Source organism: Crinia signifera, chromosome 2 (genome assembly GCF_055691185.1).
Source record: "Crinia signifera chromosome 2, ASM5569118v1, whole genome shotgun sequence".
In the NCBI taxonomy this organism is placed as follows: Eukaryota; Metazoa; Chordata; class Amphibia; order Anura; family Myobatrachidae; genus Crinia; species Crinia signifera.
In genome coordinates, this window is record NC_139218.1 from 209664366 (window position 1) to 209684003 (window position 19638).

The 19638-nt window shown below is 41.5% G+C and overlaps 1 protein-coding gene across 1 annotated transcript; it reads right to left on the bottom strand.

Annotated features, from left to right (window-relative positions):
* Positions 1 to 593: 593 nt before the first annotated feature.
* ZMPSTE24 (zinc metallopeptidase STE24) lies at positions 594 to 16612 on the bottom strand. The gene is made up of 10 exons (XM_083173657.1): positions 16396 to 16612; positions 10091 to 10237; positions 8954 to 9040; positions 8525 to 8641; positions 7495 to 7647; positions 7262 to 7403; positions 6278 to 6441; positions 4768 to 4878; positions 2570 to 2713; positions 594 to 1395 (listed from the first exon to the last, which is right to left on the bottom strand). Exons 1-10 carry the CDS (start codon positions 16495 to 16497, stop codon positions 1171 to 1173), a joined length of 1392 nt encoding a protein of 463 aa, XP_083029783.1. The 5' UTR covers positions 16498 to 16612; the 3' UTR covers positions 594 to 1170.
* Between the last annotated feature and the right edge of the window lie 3026 nt (positions 16613 to 19638).

Sequence of the window (19638 nt, forward strand, 5' to 3'; positions counted from 1 at the left end):
ATATCTATACCTGGCGTCTGGTGGGTCTTTGGCAAATTCATCCAAGATAAGTGTCTGCTTCCCTTCCTTCCTTCCTTCCTGTTGTCTTGGACTTAGGTAGGCCCTTTGTGTATGCTTCCTGTATGCACCTCCCCATGTATGACTGCAGCTGCTAACTACAAAGACAGAACGCTAATATACCGGGCAATGTATGAATCAGGCAGCTCTGTCTGAGCTGTGGCAACTACCAATTCCAGGCTTTGATACACGACGATAGTGAGATCTCTTGCATATCACTGCAAGAACTCGTCCATCCCCAGTTTAGCCAGCTGGAGGAGACACACAGTGCATCAGCACTAAGGTAATGCGCTGTGGGCTCTGTCGTGGATCACTAGTTTGGAGGCGGGTTTCGCTCCTCCACTCTGGCAGACGAGATGGTAATATGTCTCGTGTAGCTTGATACTGTAATGCTAAAATACTATACATCTGCCCCTTATTTTATGTTATCAAAAAATCAGTACTATAGAATTGCTTTAGATACCATTACCATAAAAAAATATATATATATCCCATAAATCAAAGTGTGGTAAAAATGAAAACAAATAGGAAGAACATTATATGAAAAACAGAAGTAGGTTTTATTCAGATGAAAGCAAAATATTTAAGTCTCAAAACATTTAGTAGACATGGAAATTTAATATTAACCTTAGATCATTAAAGCTGCAGAAAGACAAATAAAAACCTACCTAGTCCAGACTTTAACTTTATACAAAATAATAAGAAAAAAAAAAAATATATAATACCTTACATAGTCTCGTGGAATACTCCTGTTCGCCTCCACAGGAAACAGAATATCCACTGACCCACTTTTAAAAGTCTGAAACCTATCCTTTGAAATAACAGTTTAAATTAAAAAAAAAAAAAAAAAACACAAAAAATGCAAAATAAGGCTCCATGGAAGAAATTATCAATTTAGTTTAAAATCAGAACATTCTTTTATGAAAACATAATATACATATTATATATTCCTTTGCAGGTCTTTAAAAAAGGTTGCCATGTTATGTATCATTGATACATGTAGAATTTTAAGTCTGCAATTTATTATGTTAAACCATAAGTGAAGAGAGGACAAAACATAGCCTATTTACTCTTTCCGGTGTAGTTCATCTCCATTTTGTAGGAGGCATTTTGTCAATCCTGTTTGTCAGCTTTTAAGGCCTGAAGCCTTTCCAGTAATGGAGGATGGGAGTAGTGCCACATAGAAAATATCCAATCGGAAACAGGAAATCCTAAATTGTCCTTGTTTAGCTTAATCAGGGCAGAGTACAAATCTTTTGCTTTTCCAAGATTCCTGGCAAATGCATCAGCCTGAAACTCGAACCTCCGGCTTAATACGGTGAGACAGAATGAGAGTACCTAGAAGAGGAGATTGTAGAATTACATTTAAGGCATACAAAACTATTTAGACAAAGCCAATTTATATGACCACATTTATCTATAAAGCTACAGCAACTAAGCTAATTTACAGTATGATTAATGTGGCTATGATAATGTAAACTGAAAATATAAGTGCCTTTTTACATAGAATGGACCGATGTATCAGCGTTGCTATAGCAGTAACATTAGCACTACTGGGATGTTTATACATAATGTAACATGTGTATAAAAAAAACAGAACACAACACAAATAAAAATATAGCCAAAAGGTAAACACTGATAAAAGTTGACAGGAGGTGTGATTTAAATGAATACAAAATACTTTCTGATGACCAGTAGTGGATTTTAGCTAAAGGCAGCCACCCTGATCTGTATCAGTGATCTATATGCAATCAGGGAGGAGCAGAATTTGTATTAAATGGTGAGCCCATGGAAAAATCATATAAGACCACAAGTGTTAAGTTGGAGACACACCTAAAGCTATATCTGGAAATAGATCTCCAGGCTGATTGATAGTTCTGCTTAGATGCTGCACGATCAGTCGTAACTGATGTAACAACTGGATGGGCATTTACATGGCCATGTCTGGTCAACATAGTTTACAGACATTTAGCTAGCACATCCGCTAGGCCGACGGATCAGCTATATATCGGCCGTTCAATTGCACAGCAGATATTGCAGCCGGTGTGTACACAGTATTTAACAGCAGAAAGCAGTTAACAATACAATCAGGTTGTGTTATTGTTTTCGGTTTCTTTGCACACAAAGGTGGTCACCCATCAGGTGCACAGACATGTCAGGGAACTAGAGAGGTGTTCCATTATAAAGTGACATCAGAATAGACAAAGCTGGAGAGACAGAAGACTCAATACAGTCAATTAATTTAGTGGCACACTGAGCAAGCTTTTAAGTGGGACAAGCAGCAGCATGGAGTCTAGAGGCAATACAGAATCATTTACAAGGCTAAACCGACCTGGAAGGAAAGCAGGCTATTACATATTGCCCTAGATGTCCCTTATAAATGCAATTCGTAGCACTGGCATAGATTAACAACAGAAATACAGAGAAACCTAGCAAGTGTACAGAAAACATGAAGTATCAGTGCCTTTTCATATTATTAAAAAACATCAAAATCACTCTTATGCATTCATACCTCATTATATGGAGAGAAGATAAACTGAAATATAATCATCAGACCAATTAGTGTGGGTTGTGTTGCATGAAATCCAAATGCGGCAAATAGTTCTTTACGTCCAATGAGCACAGCAAATAAGAAAAAACAAAGGAACGAATTCATCTGAGGGGAGAAAATAGAAACACAATTTATAAATAACATTGATATACGATATATCGGCTATAATTCTCAAATGATGAGATTTTTCTGTGTATGTTTAATAAAAGGAAAGTCTTTAGTGTAAAAAACAAAAAATTATTTAGCGCTGCTCTTCTATTCCTGTAGCCCTGTCCTCACACAAAAAAAAAAAAAAAAAGGGAGACATCGGAACTACCATAAATGGACAATATATGCAACGTTGGGCACCACTGCAAGGTCTTGAGACCCATCCCTTTAAACTGAATTCTACCAAATATGCACAATTGAATTTAAACAATGCAATGTATGCCACTGATCAGATTCGGAATTCTGGTCTCAGGAATGTTTTTATGCTAATGAGTATTTCATGGATCAGTTACTTAATCAATGAACCACCCGCCGCATTCTTCTGCATGATGGCATGTTTAACCCTTTGAGTGCAAACATCTCTGGGAGAGCAGCGCAAAAATAGCCACTAAAAATGCCAGCATCTCTGTGAGAGATACGCAAAATATGAGTGAAAGATGCAAAAAAAACAAAAAACTGATTGGTTGCTATTGGCAACATTCCATCATCAATACAACTCCCATCTTCGTAAATACCCCTGTGCGCACACAGCATCTATTCATTGTTGCTCAGCTGAGCAGCGAGTGAGAGGGCCTCCCAATCTACACCCCCCACCCAGCTTCCAGATGTGACAGCACCAAAAGACAGGGCTGTCGCACCAGAACCCAATAACCTGGCAGGTATGCAATAGATACTGCAAGTTTAATATTGCCCTGCTTTTTTCTGCTGTAACTTCATGACTAAAATAAATGGAAGCGCATTTAGTAAGGATCTCTCCAAAGAAATAGTCAGTTGCTGCTGGGTATGCTTGGGTCTTAAAGCTTTAGTATGTACCACTGCATTGTGGACAAAGATCAGCTTTCTATTTGAATCACATATACTGCCTTTAGGCGCTCAATCATTCAATATTTGTGGCTAAATCCACCAAAACACCTGTTTTCAAGGGTTAGCCTCAAATATCACTAGAATGCACCATGGAGGGGCCCCAGCAGGACTCTCCAGTCCCTCCTTTACCGCTGCCAGCATCCCCCATAGGTTACTATGGGGGATGCAAAGCTGCCCGATGTATCAACATCAGGCATCAGCACATCGTGCCCCTTGGCTACCGCCATTCTGAGAAGGTTGTAGCCCATTGTAGCCTATGGGTTACATACCGCAGTGCTGCCTACCCGCACACGCGCAGACCCCCAGCTCAGCACATCGCAGCCCTGTCGTCCCTGCAGGTCAGAGATGATACATCCTGCCAATAGGATCGCATTTTACAGTGTGATCCTGAGCAATAACATTCCGCCCAGATCGCATGGTGAATACGCGATAAATGGGCCCCTTTGTCCTCTACCATATAACTTCAGAAAGCAAACTGGGGATTGGAAATCCCTCTGCTGTAGTGTGGAACTACACATCCCAGCAGTTTTGCTGTTGGGGTATGCTGGACAGGTCAAGCTGTGACATGTAGTTCCACAGCAGCTAGAGTGCAACATATGTTGCCTCCTGAATTAAACAATACTCTGCAGTGCACTATGAATGGGCAACTAGGTCTAAATGTGACCATCGAGGTGATCTAATAAAATAAAACATTGATATGATCTTACCACACTAATGCTTTACTTGCCTTGTGCACAAAGCCAAGCAGAAAATATCAAAGCTATGCCCTTGCAAAAAATTGATTTTATTTTTCTATAATTATCTGTCCCCAATTCATAACTATTTTATACGGTGCAACAAAACCTGCACTGTACCAAGTTACTATTTGGGCAGGAGAAATTAGACCAAATAGATCACTTGGGTTTCTGTACAGGCTGGCAGTATTATTATATTATAAACATTTCGTTTTATAGTGCCAGCTGATTCCTTTACAATTAGTAGAATTGAATAGTTTCAGTCAGCAGATTGCAATACAAATAAACATAGGCAACATACTGTAGAAAGAGTAGAATACAAAGTGATTAGAAACAGAATGTTCTCATACACACCTGGCTGATAACTATGTTCTTTACAGTGTGCCCCAGCTTCCAGTGGCCCAGCTCGTGCCCTAGAACAGCGAGGACCTCCTGGTTGTTGCAGCCCTGCTTCTTATGCGCATTCTAGTTTTGGAAACATACACAGTTCAGCTTTACTAGAGCTTGTGGAGTACAAGTACGCTATGGGCCGTATTCAATGCGGCCGGTGAGGGCTTAAAACAGCAAAGATCGCAGAAAATAAGCAACCCTCGCCGGCCGCTCACCGTATTCAATGTTCCGGGGGAATCCTTGCTGTCGGAGGACAGCGAAGATTCCCCCAAACGGCAAGGCTCACGGCTAATGCAGGGAGCCCGCTGCATTTATCTGTGAGCCTTGCTATTTTGGTGGCCGAAACACGCAGTTTCCATGTCGCTGTAAAAATGCAGCGAGGTGGAAACTGCGTGTACAGTTTAGCTCAGGGGAATTTCAAACATGAAAATGAAATACAAATAAACACTTAAGCACGTAAATCATATGAAAATCACAAACCCTGACGTGGCCTTAAAAACACCAGAAACCTGTTCATTCCTTCTACAGTAATAGTGCTTTTGGGGAGGGGGCCAATCAGCCAGTTACTTTATTTTTTCATTTGGCAGTACTTCATTATACAAGTCATTTGTATGGAAATTAATTTCACCCATCTGTATAAAACTGCCACTGGCATGCTCATTAACATTTGAAATTAATTAGGACCAGATTCTCTAAGCTTCAAAAGTGATAAAATAGAGAGTGATAAACAGCCAGCCAATCAGCTGCTACCTGCCATGTCACAGACAGGAGCTGATTATCACTCCATTTTATCACTTTTGAAGCTTAGAGAATCTGGCCCTTATAGTGTGTACACATGGTAAGATTTGGCTTCCGATGTTTCCAATATAGGGAACATCGGAAGCCATATCGCATGCGTTTTTAGGGCTTGCGAGCCTGATGTGCTGCCAATGCGTGCTCCCGTGTAAGCGCAAATCGGCAGCCAGATTGAGAGGGCAGGCAAGACTATATAGTGCAGATCTGATCGCATCTCACGGCAGGATCTGCCGTGTGTACACACCATTAAGGTGTGTACACACGGCAGCTCCTGCCGTGAGATGCGAGTCCCGACGCATCTCACGGCATGCTAGAGGGGCACAATTTACATTAAATAGTGCAGATCTGAACTATATAGTGTTGCCTGCCCTCTATCTGGCTGCCGATTTGCGCTCACACGGGAGCGCGCATCGGGCTCGCAAGCCCTAAAAAAGCATGCGATTTGGCTTCCGATGTTCCCGATATAGGGAACATCGGAAGCCAAATCTTACTGTGTGTACACACTATTAGTCTTTTAGCACTTTTTCTTCTTTATTTAAAATAATAATAAAAAAAAAAAAAAACACAACAAGACCAGATCACTTAGATGCAATATACAGATGGAAAATGCAATATGAAGCAACAGAAGTTTTACTTCAAGTGCACTACTAAGGCAATGAAGGTTCTGTTGTTAACTCACTTTAGCTTTCAATTTAACTTCAGCCGTTTCATTTTCCAAGGTCTCCTCAGCTTCGTCTTTGTTTAGAGGAGAATAGTCCTCCAAAAGTGTGTCAAACAAAACTATACGCTTGTTTTTAAAGAACCCATAAAAATATGCATTGCTGTGCGAGGAACGTTTGGAACCTAGAGACGAGACATTAAATGCAAATAAGAAAATTATTTTACACACATCCAACAGTCAACACATGAAATTCAAATAAATCTAGATTTTACATTAGGCACAGACAGATTAACATTCAATATGAGACAACATTGAATAGCGATGTTCAGATACTACGGTAAACATTTAGGAGGTAGTGGATAGAAAATATCTTTGTTGTAGCAATACCTATTACCTACCTTGTGTGAGTAGCAGGAGGATAGCTCTAACGTGCCTTGTGTGGCATGCATACAGTCAGTCCAGCATAGAACTAGATAGAATAGTGGGCATGCTAGCTAGGGAACGGACTAAGTGCTGATGCTTTGTGTCTCTCCTCACGGCCGCCTCCACTGGGCATTTGCAAGATCTCGCTACTATTGCGCAGTACAGAGCAGTCAGCCGCCGCAGCCAGGGACAGTGCATTCCCTGCTGCTGTGTATGCGCAATAAAATAGATGGTTGCAGGTGTTGTATACAGTCAGGTCATACACTGCCCCAAACATCGGCGTGTTAAAATGCAGAAATGGGAATACTGCTCGAGTGAAAACGGATATTATGAATTAAGTTCTGGAAACTGCCATTCTGCTTCCATGCTAAGCAATAACTTTATCCAAAGGATCTGAGAGAAAACAGACTGTCCCCTCTGTATACCTAGCAAGCATGCACAGAAGTGCATACAGCTGGAGCGAGAAAAGAAATGCACCATATAATTTCCATTAAGCTTCCTCATTTTATCGGTGTTATGATTTTAGGAAGGCCAGCCTCCCATACAGATCGATTATTTAAATTAAATATGCAGTTTTACCTTCAACGACATAAACTTTGGTCAACGGGAAGTCAATACTTTTTGCCATTTGTTCAATAGCTTCTTTTAACTCTCCTTCTGGAAGTGGGATAAACTTGTCAAATAGAGGTGCAATATAATCAGCATATATTGTCACAAGAACCTAAAATTCAGGAATTGAGAATTAATTAAGTAGATATGGATATATTAATAATATATCCATAAAAAGAACATGGAAGCAGGTCTGGTCTTACCAGAGACACCACCAATGTGAAGAGCCATGCATAGATGAAGAAGTAGTCTCCACCAATCTTGATAATGTACAACAGCAGAGATGTAACTGGGAGGAGAATGCATTGCGTTACCAAGAATTTCTTTATGGCATCTTTAAAAAAAAAGCCAAGAGTCTGTGAACATAGAAAACGTTTAGTTACTATAAAAAAAAAAAATAATAATAATAAAACACCCTAACACAAAACACTAAAACCAAGATGCACACATCCTACTTGGGTATGGCAGTGCCTGAGGCGTCAGACTTTCAAATATCGCATTGAACAAACATGCTGGTTGATCTGGCATGCCAGACTGTCAATGGCTTGGGATCGGCTGCCACAAACTGTTCAATTATCTGGGCAATCTGCCAATATTGGACGGATAGACCAGATAAAAGCCAGTACACAAGCTTTGATTTTGACAGGTTTTTGATTCGATTTTGCTTATAGAACCAAACTCGAATATAAATATAAAGGGTTTTGAAGACGCTTTCGATCCGATGCGTGTTCCCATTTTCTCTATATCGAAAAGAAAAATGAACTGTACAGGCAAGGAAATATCAAATTCAATCCACTAAATTGAATGTGTACACTGTGCCTTGAATGCAATTAAAAATTGATATCAAATGCAAAATGGCATATCGAATGAAAAGCAAAGGCCAAATCGAAAGGGGGTGGAATTGGCGAAAACAAAAGGCTTGTCAGTAGACATCTGCAAGTTACATCTGGTTTCTAATATTTAGAAGCTCAATAGCAATACCTTTGCCTGTGGGCAATAAACTGGCCAACACAACCTATATTCGTAGAAAAGATTTGTTGGAAATAGAACCACAGCCAGCCATGTGGAGAGGTCTGGGTTCTATAATCTGTACCCTGCTGATAAATTCATTATACAAGAATGATAACTATATACAACTTTTATATGAACGTCTAGAAAAAAATATATAATAATAAATAAATAAAAAAAAAAAACACCCCCCCATTCCGTTCTAGTATATAATAAAAACATTACCTGTTGGTTGAAGCCATGCTTTTCTTCAATAACAAATGTATTATATAAGCTCCATGGGAGACCAGTCAGGGCACTGAACATAGTAGCAAGTAGTAGAAACATCAGCGAGTGAAAGATCTAAAAGAAGATCAAAATCTTTATTTTTAATTTAAAAATAGAAGATAAAAACCCTATAACATTTACTGAACAAATTCATTGACACCTCCCACTGAACAACCTGGCAAATTGTCATGATTTACTTTTATCTTGAGGTGTTGTATTAATTGTTATACTGGGCATACTGTACATTCTAGAATTAGCTGTCCAATCACCCAGATAACTGTAGCGTATAGCCATCAACCAGTCCAAAAATATAGATTGGTTAAACATTTGGATCGTCCAGCATGATCAGAAAATGCTAAATAATTAATTCCAGAACAAAAAGCTCACCTCATATTCTGGACCAAAGCCTGCATGATCCATTACTTGTTCAGACACATTCCACAGAAAAGGTATACCGCCAAGAACAAGTATGAGCTGTATATAAATGAAACAAATAGAAAATTATACTTCTATTGTCTATTATCACCAAGTATCATCATTCAAATAAGAATTAAATTTCAATCACACAGTTTTAAGATGAAATGTAGAGGAAGCCCTATATAAAAATAATTTATCGTCAACAAAGTATTTGGGGGCAGATGTATGAAGTGTCGTTATGGAGGAGAAGGGGTATCAGCGCACTAGTGTTCATTCTAGCACCTGTTATCTTTGAAAATCCATGCACTTCCTCTTCCCTGCCTGAGGTGTCGCTGTCTGCTGTAGTGCTTCTAGCAAAGTATGGTCTGTATATCAGCACTGATATGCAAACCAGACCTGTGCTAGAAACACCACAGCAGACAGCGACACCCCAGGCATGGAAGAGGAACTGTATGGATTTTCAAAGATATCGGATGCTAGAATGAACACTACGCACGTTATGTGCACTGATACCTCTTCTCCCCCATGTATGAAGGAGCCGGGATGTGGTTAAGAACAGGGGTGCCCTGCAGCTCTCCATCACACTGTAGGGTTTGGTTCATTGGGTCAACATGCACAAGGGGCGCAAAAAATAAAATAAAAAAAATGTAATGCTGAAAAAAAAAAAAAACACGAGGAAAAAGGGCGACATGAAAAAGTTGTAATTTTTTTTTCAGGTTTTTGGGGTGTCTATCTTGTGACACATGGATCAACAATTAGCGTACAGCGCCCCCCCTTCCCCCATGCTTCAGAAACGTTCCCAATCAGTCTACATGGATAGTAAAGTATGAAAAAAAACAAACAAACCTAATATTCTATAATTAGGAACCAATTCTATGTACCTAAAAGAATGCCAAAATATATAAATAAACCAATTAAATTAAACACCAAGTGGCCCTCTGTAACAGAAATAGAAAAGGTAAATCACACAAATTGAAACGTGCACAATAGACTTCATATACAGTAAGCATATTTAAATCCTGGGAGAAAATAAATACATACAAATATATGGATGGTTGTGACTACCAGCATTTTTCAGTAAATATATACCGGTAAATGTCAACCTACTGTGCCTTCTGCTTCAGAGTATAAACCAGACCAAAAACTAAAGGTACTTTTGTCAAGCTGATAAAGTCGAGACTTCTCGAATGTTTCTGGATCCATAATATTACCAAGTTCAGTAGGTACATGTGTTGTAGTTCGATAAATCTTACGCTGCAATAAAATGAAAAATATTTAACAGGGGAAGAATTATAGTCAAAACCTCATCATTGCTTAGAACTCACTTTACCAACCTCAAAATGTAATGCCATTTGCAAGCAGCTGGTATTCTCCAGTGATAAGGGGCCTACCCATGTACAGATTTGTTGAGCGTTCTGGGCGATGTGTCAGCGCCAGTGTTTTCAGGCGAGAACACGGACCCTGACCGATTAATAGTCATGCTGGCTATTAATTGCCGGACGATAGCTGGAGCTTTGCAGGGGCATTTTCCCCAATATAATTGAATCTTTGAATAACTGCTACATGGATCAACATTGCTGAATTGGAAACTCAGCCCTCACTTATAAAACCAAGATTGTGACTATTAAATTGCATATGCTGACCATCCAGTGATTGCAGTAAGAAGCTAAACACTGGAACCAGCTATATTTTACTGCAGTTTACGGAGGATACAACAGTACCTCTAGGTTTTTTTTTTTTTTTTTGTACAGAATACCAACCAAGCTTTATTACAGATCGATGTATAAATAATCCTCTGGACTTAAATACATCATCTTTGTACCACAATATTGTAAATATATATTTATTATGATAGGCTTTCTATAATGTTTTAAACAAAAAACCAAGGTCAAGTGCTTTGTCTCTAAAGTTAGGTACACACTACCCAATTGTAATGAACAATTTGCACACTCACAATATTGTTAACAATATTGTGCAGATTGTTCAGTGTATACGCACTATATCGTTTACAATGCGAGTGCCCTCAGATCGTTAAAGATAATACTGATCGTAGTGTTCATTCTAGCACCCGCTATCTTTGAAAATCCTTGCAATTCCTCTTCCCTGCCTGGGGTGTCGCTGTCTGCTGTAGTGCTTTTAGCACAGTGTGGTCTGTATATCAGCACTTATGTGTTTCCAGCACAGGTCTGGTTTGCATCACAACTGTCTACTATTGTAAAGCGCAACGGAATCTGCTGAACTATATAAGAAACTGTAAATAAATAAATAATCACAGCAGATAGCGACACCCCAGGCAGGGAAGAGCAACTGCATGGATTTTCAAAGATAGCGGGTGCTAGAATGAACACTAACTCATCGTCTGAACATGCAGTCCAATCTGTCAATATGGTCAGTGACTGCATGTTCAGCGGGGGTCCCATTGACAGAAGTGAACAATATCATTAAAGATATTTTCAAATGTTTAACCGCAAACCGTTGGTTTTAGCGCCACTGCTGATATCGCTAAAAAAAATATGCTGTATATCGTACAGTGTGTATGGACCTTGAGTCACAAGTACCCTTGACTTTTCCTTCTCTTCAATTACCAATGCCTGTAGTGAGAAGTTTTGGTAGCATGCACAGAATATTTCTTTGAGTTTTAATACTTTCTACTTTAGTCTGTCTCTCTCAACTTTAGGGTTTCACTTAGTCAGAATTCTTTTGATCTCAACTTTAATTTGTCAAACAACTGCATACTGTAGCTCTTGGTCCAGCGAAGGATGCAAGACATTACGTACACTACATCGTATATCTGCTTGTCCTATCTGACCTACAGCAAATCAGATGGGAGGATGTGTGTAAATTATATGTTGGGAGTACACATCATACAGTAGTTGAGCACACTGGTCAAGAGTACCAGAAGTGCACAATACATTATATAGTGAGTACCCAGCTTCTGAGAAGGCCCCTCTCTAGTTAGCAAATGAGTGTGTGAGTATATGCATTTTGAAGTGGTGCAGGAATAATAGAGTATCAGAGAGCATTGGAAGCAAGAGAATGAGGAGTAAACAATTGGTTTGTAAGTTACTGTGATGGGGATCGTTGGTCAGGCCTTTTAACTTATTTTGTAGTTATGGATGGCACACAAATGTTGGAACAGCCATGAACTCAAAGAAAATTAGTTTCCAAATGTGTAGGTAAAATATTTGCTCAGAGAACCACAGAGAAAAGGTATTGAGTTTTACTTGAATATTTTTGAAACACAATGAGAGAACGAGAAACAACCAGTCTTTCAGTTTAATAAAGGACTCACCACTTGCAGTTTGCATGCTTGAGGTTGGCAGTAGAGGAATGCTACATGACCTCAATATAGTTATTTTTAGTTGTAATGCTGCAACTAAACTAAGACCATCACAATTTATTTCTTTATAAATGCAGTTCTAAAAAGCAGCCACATGAATCCCCCATCGGGTGTGGATCAGTTGGTCACCAGCAAGTTGTTAGACAGTCTCTGGGTCGACATGTGTCATTAGGTCGACAGGGGTTTTTTCACTGTTTTTTTACTCGAATGGCGACATAATAATATTAATATCTTTATAATAATAATAACAACATCTTTATTTATCATAAAATGCACCACATGTGATGAACATTAAACGAAAATAAAATGTAACCAATACAGACAGAACAAAAACAATGAGAGAAAGGTAACACTAAAATACCAGATTGTGCGTGGTTCACAGTTGACATTATATAGTTAAAGTGCGGATAGCCGCCGGGAAAAAAAAACAACTCTCTGTGTTGTTTGGTTTTACATAAAACTGAACGATATCGCCTACTTGAGGAGAGTAGGAAAAACATATCACCACTCGGGTGAGAAAGATCCCTCAAGATACAATTTGTCTTAGAGAGAAGCCGCTTCCCAAATATATGTTGTATGCTTTGTAAGGCAACCTCGATTATTTTGCTTGCGACTGACACTACCCTCTGAAGGGATTTGCGGTCAGCACCAGAGCAGGGGCCAAACCATGCCACAACACCGTAGGTAAGAACACTCTCAATGACACTTGTATAAAAGTTCACTAGGGTTTTCCTACACATACTGTACCAGCCAAGCATAGACATAGACACAGGTTAAAGTGCACCGCGTCCCCTCGCATGGCTCACCACGCTTTGGGCTCAGTGCTTTGATACACTCGGCACACTACTTTATTCTCCCACCACGCCCTAGTGCAGTGGTAGCGTACCTCCAGTCCTCGAGAGCTACCAACAGTTCACATTTTCCAGACAACCTAGCTGCTGCACAGGGGCACTCATCACTCACTGACACATTTTAACAGTTCCACAGGTGGAGCCAATTACTTCACTTGTGATTCTGTGAAGAGACATGGAAAACATGCACATTTGGTAGCTCTCGAGGACCGGAATTGGCTAGCCAATCCCTAGTGGATGGTAGGGCATGAAATACCTCCTGTCAGCACGTCAGCTCAAAAAACAGTGAAAAACCCTATGTCAATGTTTTGACTGTCGACCTAATCACTGTCTAACAACTTGCTGGTGAACCAATGACAGTATCGCCCTCCATCCAGGTAAACTCTTATTGACCTACACTGTACAATACATTGTTCCAATGAGGTTCTGAATGATAACGCAAACATCACATTGTACCCGACCATTGTTCAATGAATCACCTTCCTAAAAGATGTACTGCACATCCAGTGGGAGGAATCTATGGCAGATGGTGTAGTTGCTTGCAGCATGCAAGAATACATTGCACCATAGTGGATCCTGCAGTAAAGCAGGCTGTGATACATCACCGGGTCGCATCCTCATATGCTATGTACCCAACTTTAGTCATTAGGGGATTTTAGATAACATTTTACTGGGAGAAAGTGCTGTGAGTAGGCATGGCCATCATTGCCTTTGCCATCGATGGTTGCCATCGTTGGCAAAAGTGCAGGTGACCATCAATGGTGTATAAGTATGCAATGGATGACCATCAATGTTTTTACATATTGATGGTCATCCATTTGCTTAGAAAGATTGGCATCTGGGCCAATCAAAATATGGGGCTCGGCTTCACGGGTGTCAGGGGCGGAGCTATGCTCCATGTCCTGACCACTAGATGAAAAAAGAAAAACTAAAGGATTCAGTTAAACCTGACATCGATGGCGGGAAACCATCTGCTTCTCCCCATCGATGGCACAACTATTTGACATCGGCCATAAACCATCGATGGTCGATGGCCACCCCTAGCTGTGAGTGCATAAAGTTAAATATCTACTGTAAGCAACATTAAAGTGAGTTAGGTAGAAATTAGAGATCCGTGCAACAGACGTGGATGATTGCTCTAGTACAGGGAACAGGGGGAAATATGAAATTCCTGGGGGTAATGGACAGTCACGCTGCCGAGACAGTCAGGCATGTGTCAGGCCCTTGTGTAGAACACGCTTCCTTGCCTGATGACCCAGATCCTGCCTCCAAGGCCGATCGCTTCTTCAGTAGAGTCGACTAGTTGCTGCGCCATCTCGGCAGCACGCAGTCTGTACTGCCGCTGCGGCACAGAGTTTCTTTGCTTGGTTACAGGCTCCTGTCAAAGTATACCCATCTCTAGTCTAGGGGGAAAAAATTTGCATAGACTGTCACTAGATCATCTTGAAATACTGACACTAATAGTTGCCTGGACGTCACATTATCAATGGCTATACCACACACAGCCTGGCAGCCATTGATGATGATTACCATGTATGGCTGTGTGTGGTACAAATTGTGTACCACACAGCCATACGTGGTAATCATCAATCACTGCCGGGCTGTATACCATACTAGCAGGATATATCATCAATTTCTGGGGTACAGTGTGTATTATATTTATATGATCTCCTTCCTTTCAAATCAAGGGGGTAATGTCAGCGAATCTTAATATATTGTGGGGTAAAAAGTGAAAAAAGTTCCCTGACCACTGCTCTAGAAACTCATGAAATAGGTTAGACAAATAAAAAAAGAAAATACATGTACAATACATAAGGGGCAATTCAATGAGCAGCTAAAAGGTGGCCCTTTTCCACACGGTTTTCAGGCCAAAAACTGTGTGAAAAGTGCCATATTGTATGTCAGACATGTCCAAACTATGGCCCTCCAGCTGTAGTGAAACTACAAGTCCCATCATGCCTTGACAGTTTTGGAGGGCCACATTTTAGACATGCCTGTTGTACGTGTTTTACCTCAGGATCCAATGCACATTCCCCTGCGCATCGAACCGGATACAGAGATCACAATGGCTGCCACAAGGGTTTGTAGAATCCTGTGGCAGTCAATGGTATCGCATACAACACATTGTATGCATAAGAAGCACATACACTGTATCGTATGCGCCCAGATGTCAGGAAACACAGAATTTCCCCTCCCCAGCAGGCACCGGCCCGTTCAGAGTTATCATGAATCAGGGCTTTTATTTGTTCACATTAGAGGCCAAACTAAGGGAGTTATTCAGACCTAATCACTGGACTGTAGATTTCACAGACCGACAGATTATTGATCAACTGTGCATGCTTATAGTTCGTAGCATGCATGCGCAAGGCCATCCTGCGATAAAATCCAGCATCTTTGTTAATCGCTAGCCATTTGCAAGTTAAGTGAAAGGAAGCAGACATTTGGCGGTGGTAACCGGCTGTTCATTGGTAATATCAGGAAAAATGTGGGCGGGCCCAGGCTTTTTCAGGGAAGGTATAGGACATCAGCACCAGCCTCTATCAGCCCGATTCTATTGTACTAGCCGACAGTATATTGAATGCTAGCATTCTGACCAGTGACCACAGCCTGTAGTGAAGTACAAAGGTAATTCACTACCAGTGCCCTTGTTACATTTTTTCTCACACCAAATAAAAGTATCCTGGAAATATTTTGTGCAGGCAGACACTGCAGTGTCACCCCAAACTGATCCCCCCTCCCTTTTAGTGCTCTGAGAACCCAGCTGCATGATGGGAAAAAATAAATAAATCAAAACAAAAAAGACAGAAGTGGTTCTAGGCTAGCCGCAACCATTGTCGTTCTCCATAGTAGAAGTGTCACGCATCATTTTGCATGAAAAACAAAAAACATTTTTAAGATAGATAGTTGAATGTAAAATTCGTAAACATCTTGGTTACAAACCAATCGCATGCACAATAAACATAGATTCCTGCAAAACTAGCCCCCGCGTGTTCTTATCTGGTTCCATTCAACACACAATGGCCAGTAACCCGACAGCCGATGATCCCGCTGTATTTGCGCCTTATCTCCCATCTGTAGTCTCCCACAACGAACACTGCTGCCAATCTCACCCCCGGACACCAGGGGCCAATCTCACCCCCGGACACCAGGGGCCAATCTCGCCTCTCCCACTGAATTGGGGCCTTGCGTGGTGACAGCCAGACGCTGGCCGCGGCGCTCACCTGTCTGCTGGCCAGGTAGGCCTCCCACACGTACACGAGCCATGAGAAGAGCAACACCGAGTAGAAGATCTGCCGTTCCGCGGACAGCTCGGACAGCAGCATGGTGACAGCGGCTGAGGACGGAGGCAGGGACTAGCACACTGCCGCAATACTGTGCACACACCGGTACGGAAGCGAAACCAAACCCGCTCTGCCCTGATTGGTTAGCGAGGGTTAAGCCGACTGTAAGGACAAGTTTCCTTGGCTACAGGGAATTGGCTGCTGTAGGTTCTCATTGGCTGCCGTGCCAGAGCAGACTCTGATTGGTGTTTGACTTCTGTGTTCTGTAATTGTGTTAAGGTAAAAGGTTATCTTCTCTTAGGCGGCTTGTGATTGGCTGGAGGTCATCTATTTTATACGATACGATTACGATCATTAAACAGCGGAGGCGGTCACTGGTGGGCTGTACTGTGTCAATGGGCCTTATTCTAGTTCACTCTTTCTGACAAAATCCTTCTCAAATGGACAAAACCATGTGCACTGCAGGGGGGGGGGGGATATGTAAAATGTGCAGAGAGAATTAGATTTGGGTGAGTTATTTTGTTTCTGTGCAGGGTAAATACTGGCTGCTTTATTTTTACACTGCAATATAGATCTCACTTTGAAGTAAAACCCCACCAAAATCTAATAGTGTGTACACACGGTCCGATTTCCTTTCCGATGTTGACGATATAGTCAACATCTGATCGGCATTGGATCGGAATCGGATGCAGATCGCAAGGGTTTTAACCCTTGCGATCCCGATGCGCATTCACGTATCGGAAGCCAGAAAGTCTTGGCTGCCTTGTCTATATAGTGCAAATCTGCACTATATAGTCAAGATTGGATGCAAATCGGATGTGCCTTAAGATCCTATCCACGATCCTATCTGATCGGATCGTGGATAGGATCTTAAGGCACATCTGACCATGTGTACACACCATAACTCTCTCTGCACAAGTAACATCTTCCCCCCTGCAGTGCACATGGTTTTGTTCATCTAAGAGGGATTTTGTCAGAAAAAGTGAACTAGAATAAGGCCCAATGTTCTTGAGCCATCCGATACGGTATCGTCTTATTTTAAGTTATGAATACAAAAAAAAAAAAAAAAACACGCTTGGGAATAATGTCGACATTCAGGCAACTATTATTGCGTGATGACAGCCTGTCATGTAGGTTTTTTTGCGTAAAGCACCTGCTTCTGAGTCTTTGAGACCCTGAGGCAGCTTATAACAAAGCACCAAGAAGTCTCAAGCCCCATACACACTACCATACCTCCCAACATGACCCTCTCCAGGAGGGACACAATGCTCTGTTTCAGGACTTCTCCCTTAATTATGTTTGCCATCACCTGTGTTGAAGGACCTTTCTTATCAATTAAAATTTTATATATATTTTTTATATATATTTTTTCTTATCAATTATCCTGTTTGAAACAGGTGATGGCAATCATACATTAAGAGGGAAGTCCAGAAACAGAGCATTCTGTCCCTCCTGGCATGGGTCATGTTGGGAGGTATGCACTACTAAAGATATAGTAAAACATATATTTTACTAGGATTCGGCATGAAAAGCCGGTGGTCAGGATCCCGGCGTTCAAAATCCCGACGCCGGAATCGCGAACGCCGGAATCCCGAACGCTGAAATCCCGACAAGGGGGGGACGTGGATCGCCCCCCCCCCCTTGCGGGCTCACTGCGCTCGCCACACAGCGGGCTAATTTATTCTCCCTTCGAGGGTGTCGTGGACACCCACGGGGGGAGAAAGTGTCTGGATTTCGGTGTTCGGGATTCCGGCGTCGGGATTTTGAATGCCGGGATCCCGACCGCCGGGATTTAAACTGCATCCCATTTTACACTTTTTGTACACTCAAAATTGTTAACGATGCGTGCTACCACGCATCGTTAATGAGCCCTGCCGTCGGCAGAACATGCAGGTCAATTTGGCTATCTAGTTTGTGTACCGCTGCCAGAAGCCTAAGGAGCTCAGGGGCAGATTTATTAAGCTCGATGAAGTGATAAAGGACCTTATTCTGGTTCGGCCGGCCAAACGTACGTACGTACGTTCTGTATCACCATACGTTTCCCGTACGCGGACGTTGAGCGAAAGTCCACCCACAAAACATCCACATACGGACGGTCACCGACAAAGGGGAGTGGCGTACACTTGAGCGTACGCCACCGTAGACGGACGGATCTCCTCTTAGACACTGACAACTGGCGTACAACAGAGCGTACGCCACCGTATACGGACGGGTCTCGTCCATTTTCACACCGACATCTTACGGCTATCTGAGCGTTCGCCACCTTGCACGGACGGGTCTTGTCTGTTTTCAATGGAAATTCTCTCGCATTCCATGACTGAAGCTATAATTACATCAATTCCCAAAAATGGTAAAGATCCTTTAAAGGCGGAATCATATAGACCAATATCTTTATTGACGGTTGATGCTAAAATCTTTGCCACAGTCCTTGCTAATAGATTAAGCAAGGTAATAGATGAAATCATTCACCCAGACCAGACTAGTTTCACGAGGGGCAAGTCGACCGCAATAAATTTACGCAGAGTATTTACATACTTACAAATAGGAAAGATCAGCGGAAATGAAGTAGCCGTGGACTCATTTGATGCCAATAAGGCATTCGATGCTATTGAATGGCCCTATCTGAGGAATACCTTAGAAGTTTTGGGTTTTGGACCCTGTTTTATAAAAAGGATATTTTCAATATACCAAAACCCAAGGGCTAGGGTCTCTATTAATGGGTTTGTATCTGATCCATTTCCCCTATTTAGGGGAACGCGTCAGGGCTGCCCACTCTCCCCCCTCCTATTTGCAGTGGCCATTGAGCCAGCTGCGTGTAAATTGAGGAAAATCTTGTCTGAAGAACAGTTAGACGGGAAGGTGGAAAAGGGTAACCTTGTTTCCCTGTATGCCGACGATCTTTTAGTGGGCTTGGCAAACTATAAGAAAGATCTTCCCCGGGTTATGGCTACCCTACAGGAATTTGGAAGGTATTCCGGGTTAACGATAAATAGGGATAAATCCCACTTGATGATTAACAAAAAGACGACGGAAGCAGTGGAACAAACTCAGGATGAGTTAATCCCCAGAGTAGATACATTTAAATACCTGGGTGTTGTGATATCAAGTGACCCTATTGAGTATGTACCACATAATATTTTACCACTGATTGAAGAAACTCGAATCAAATGTAAGAGCTGGCTT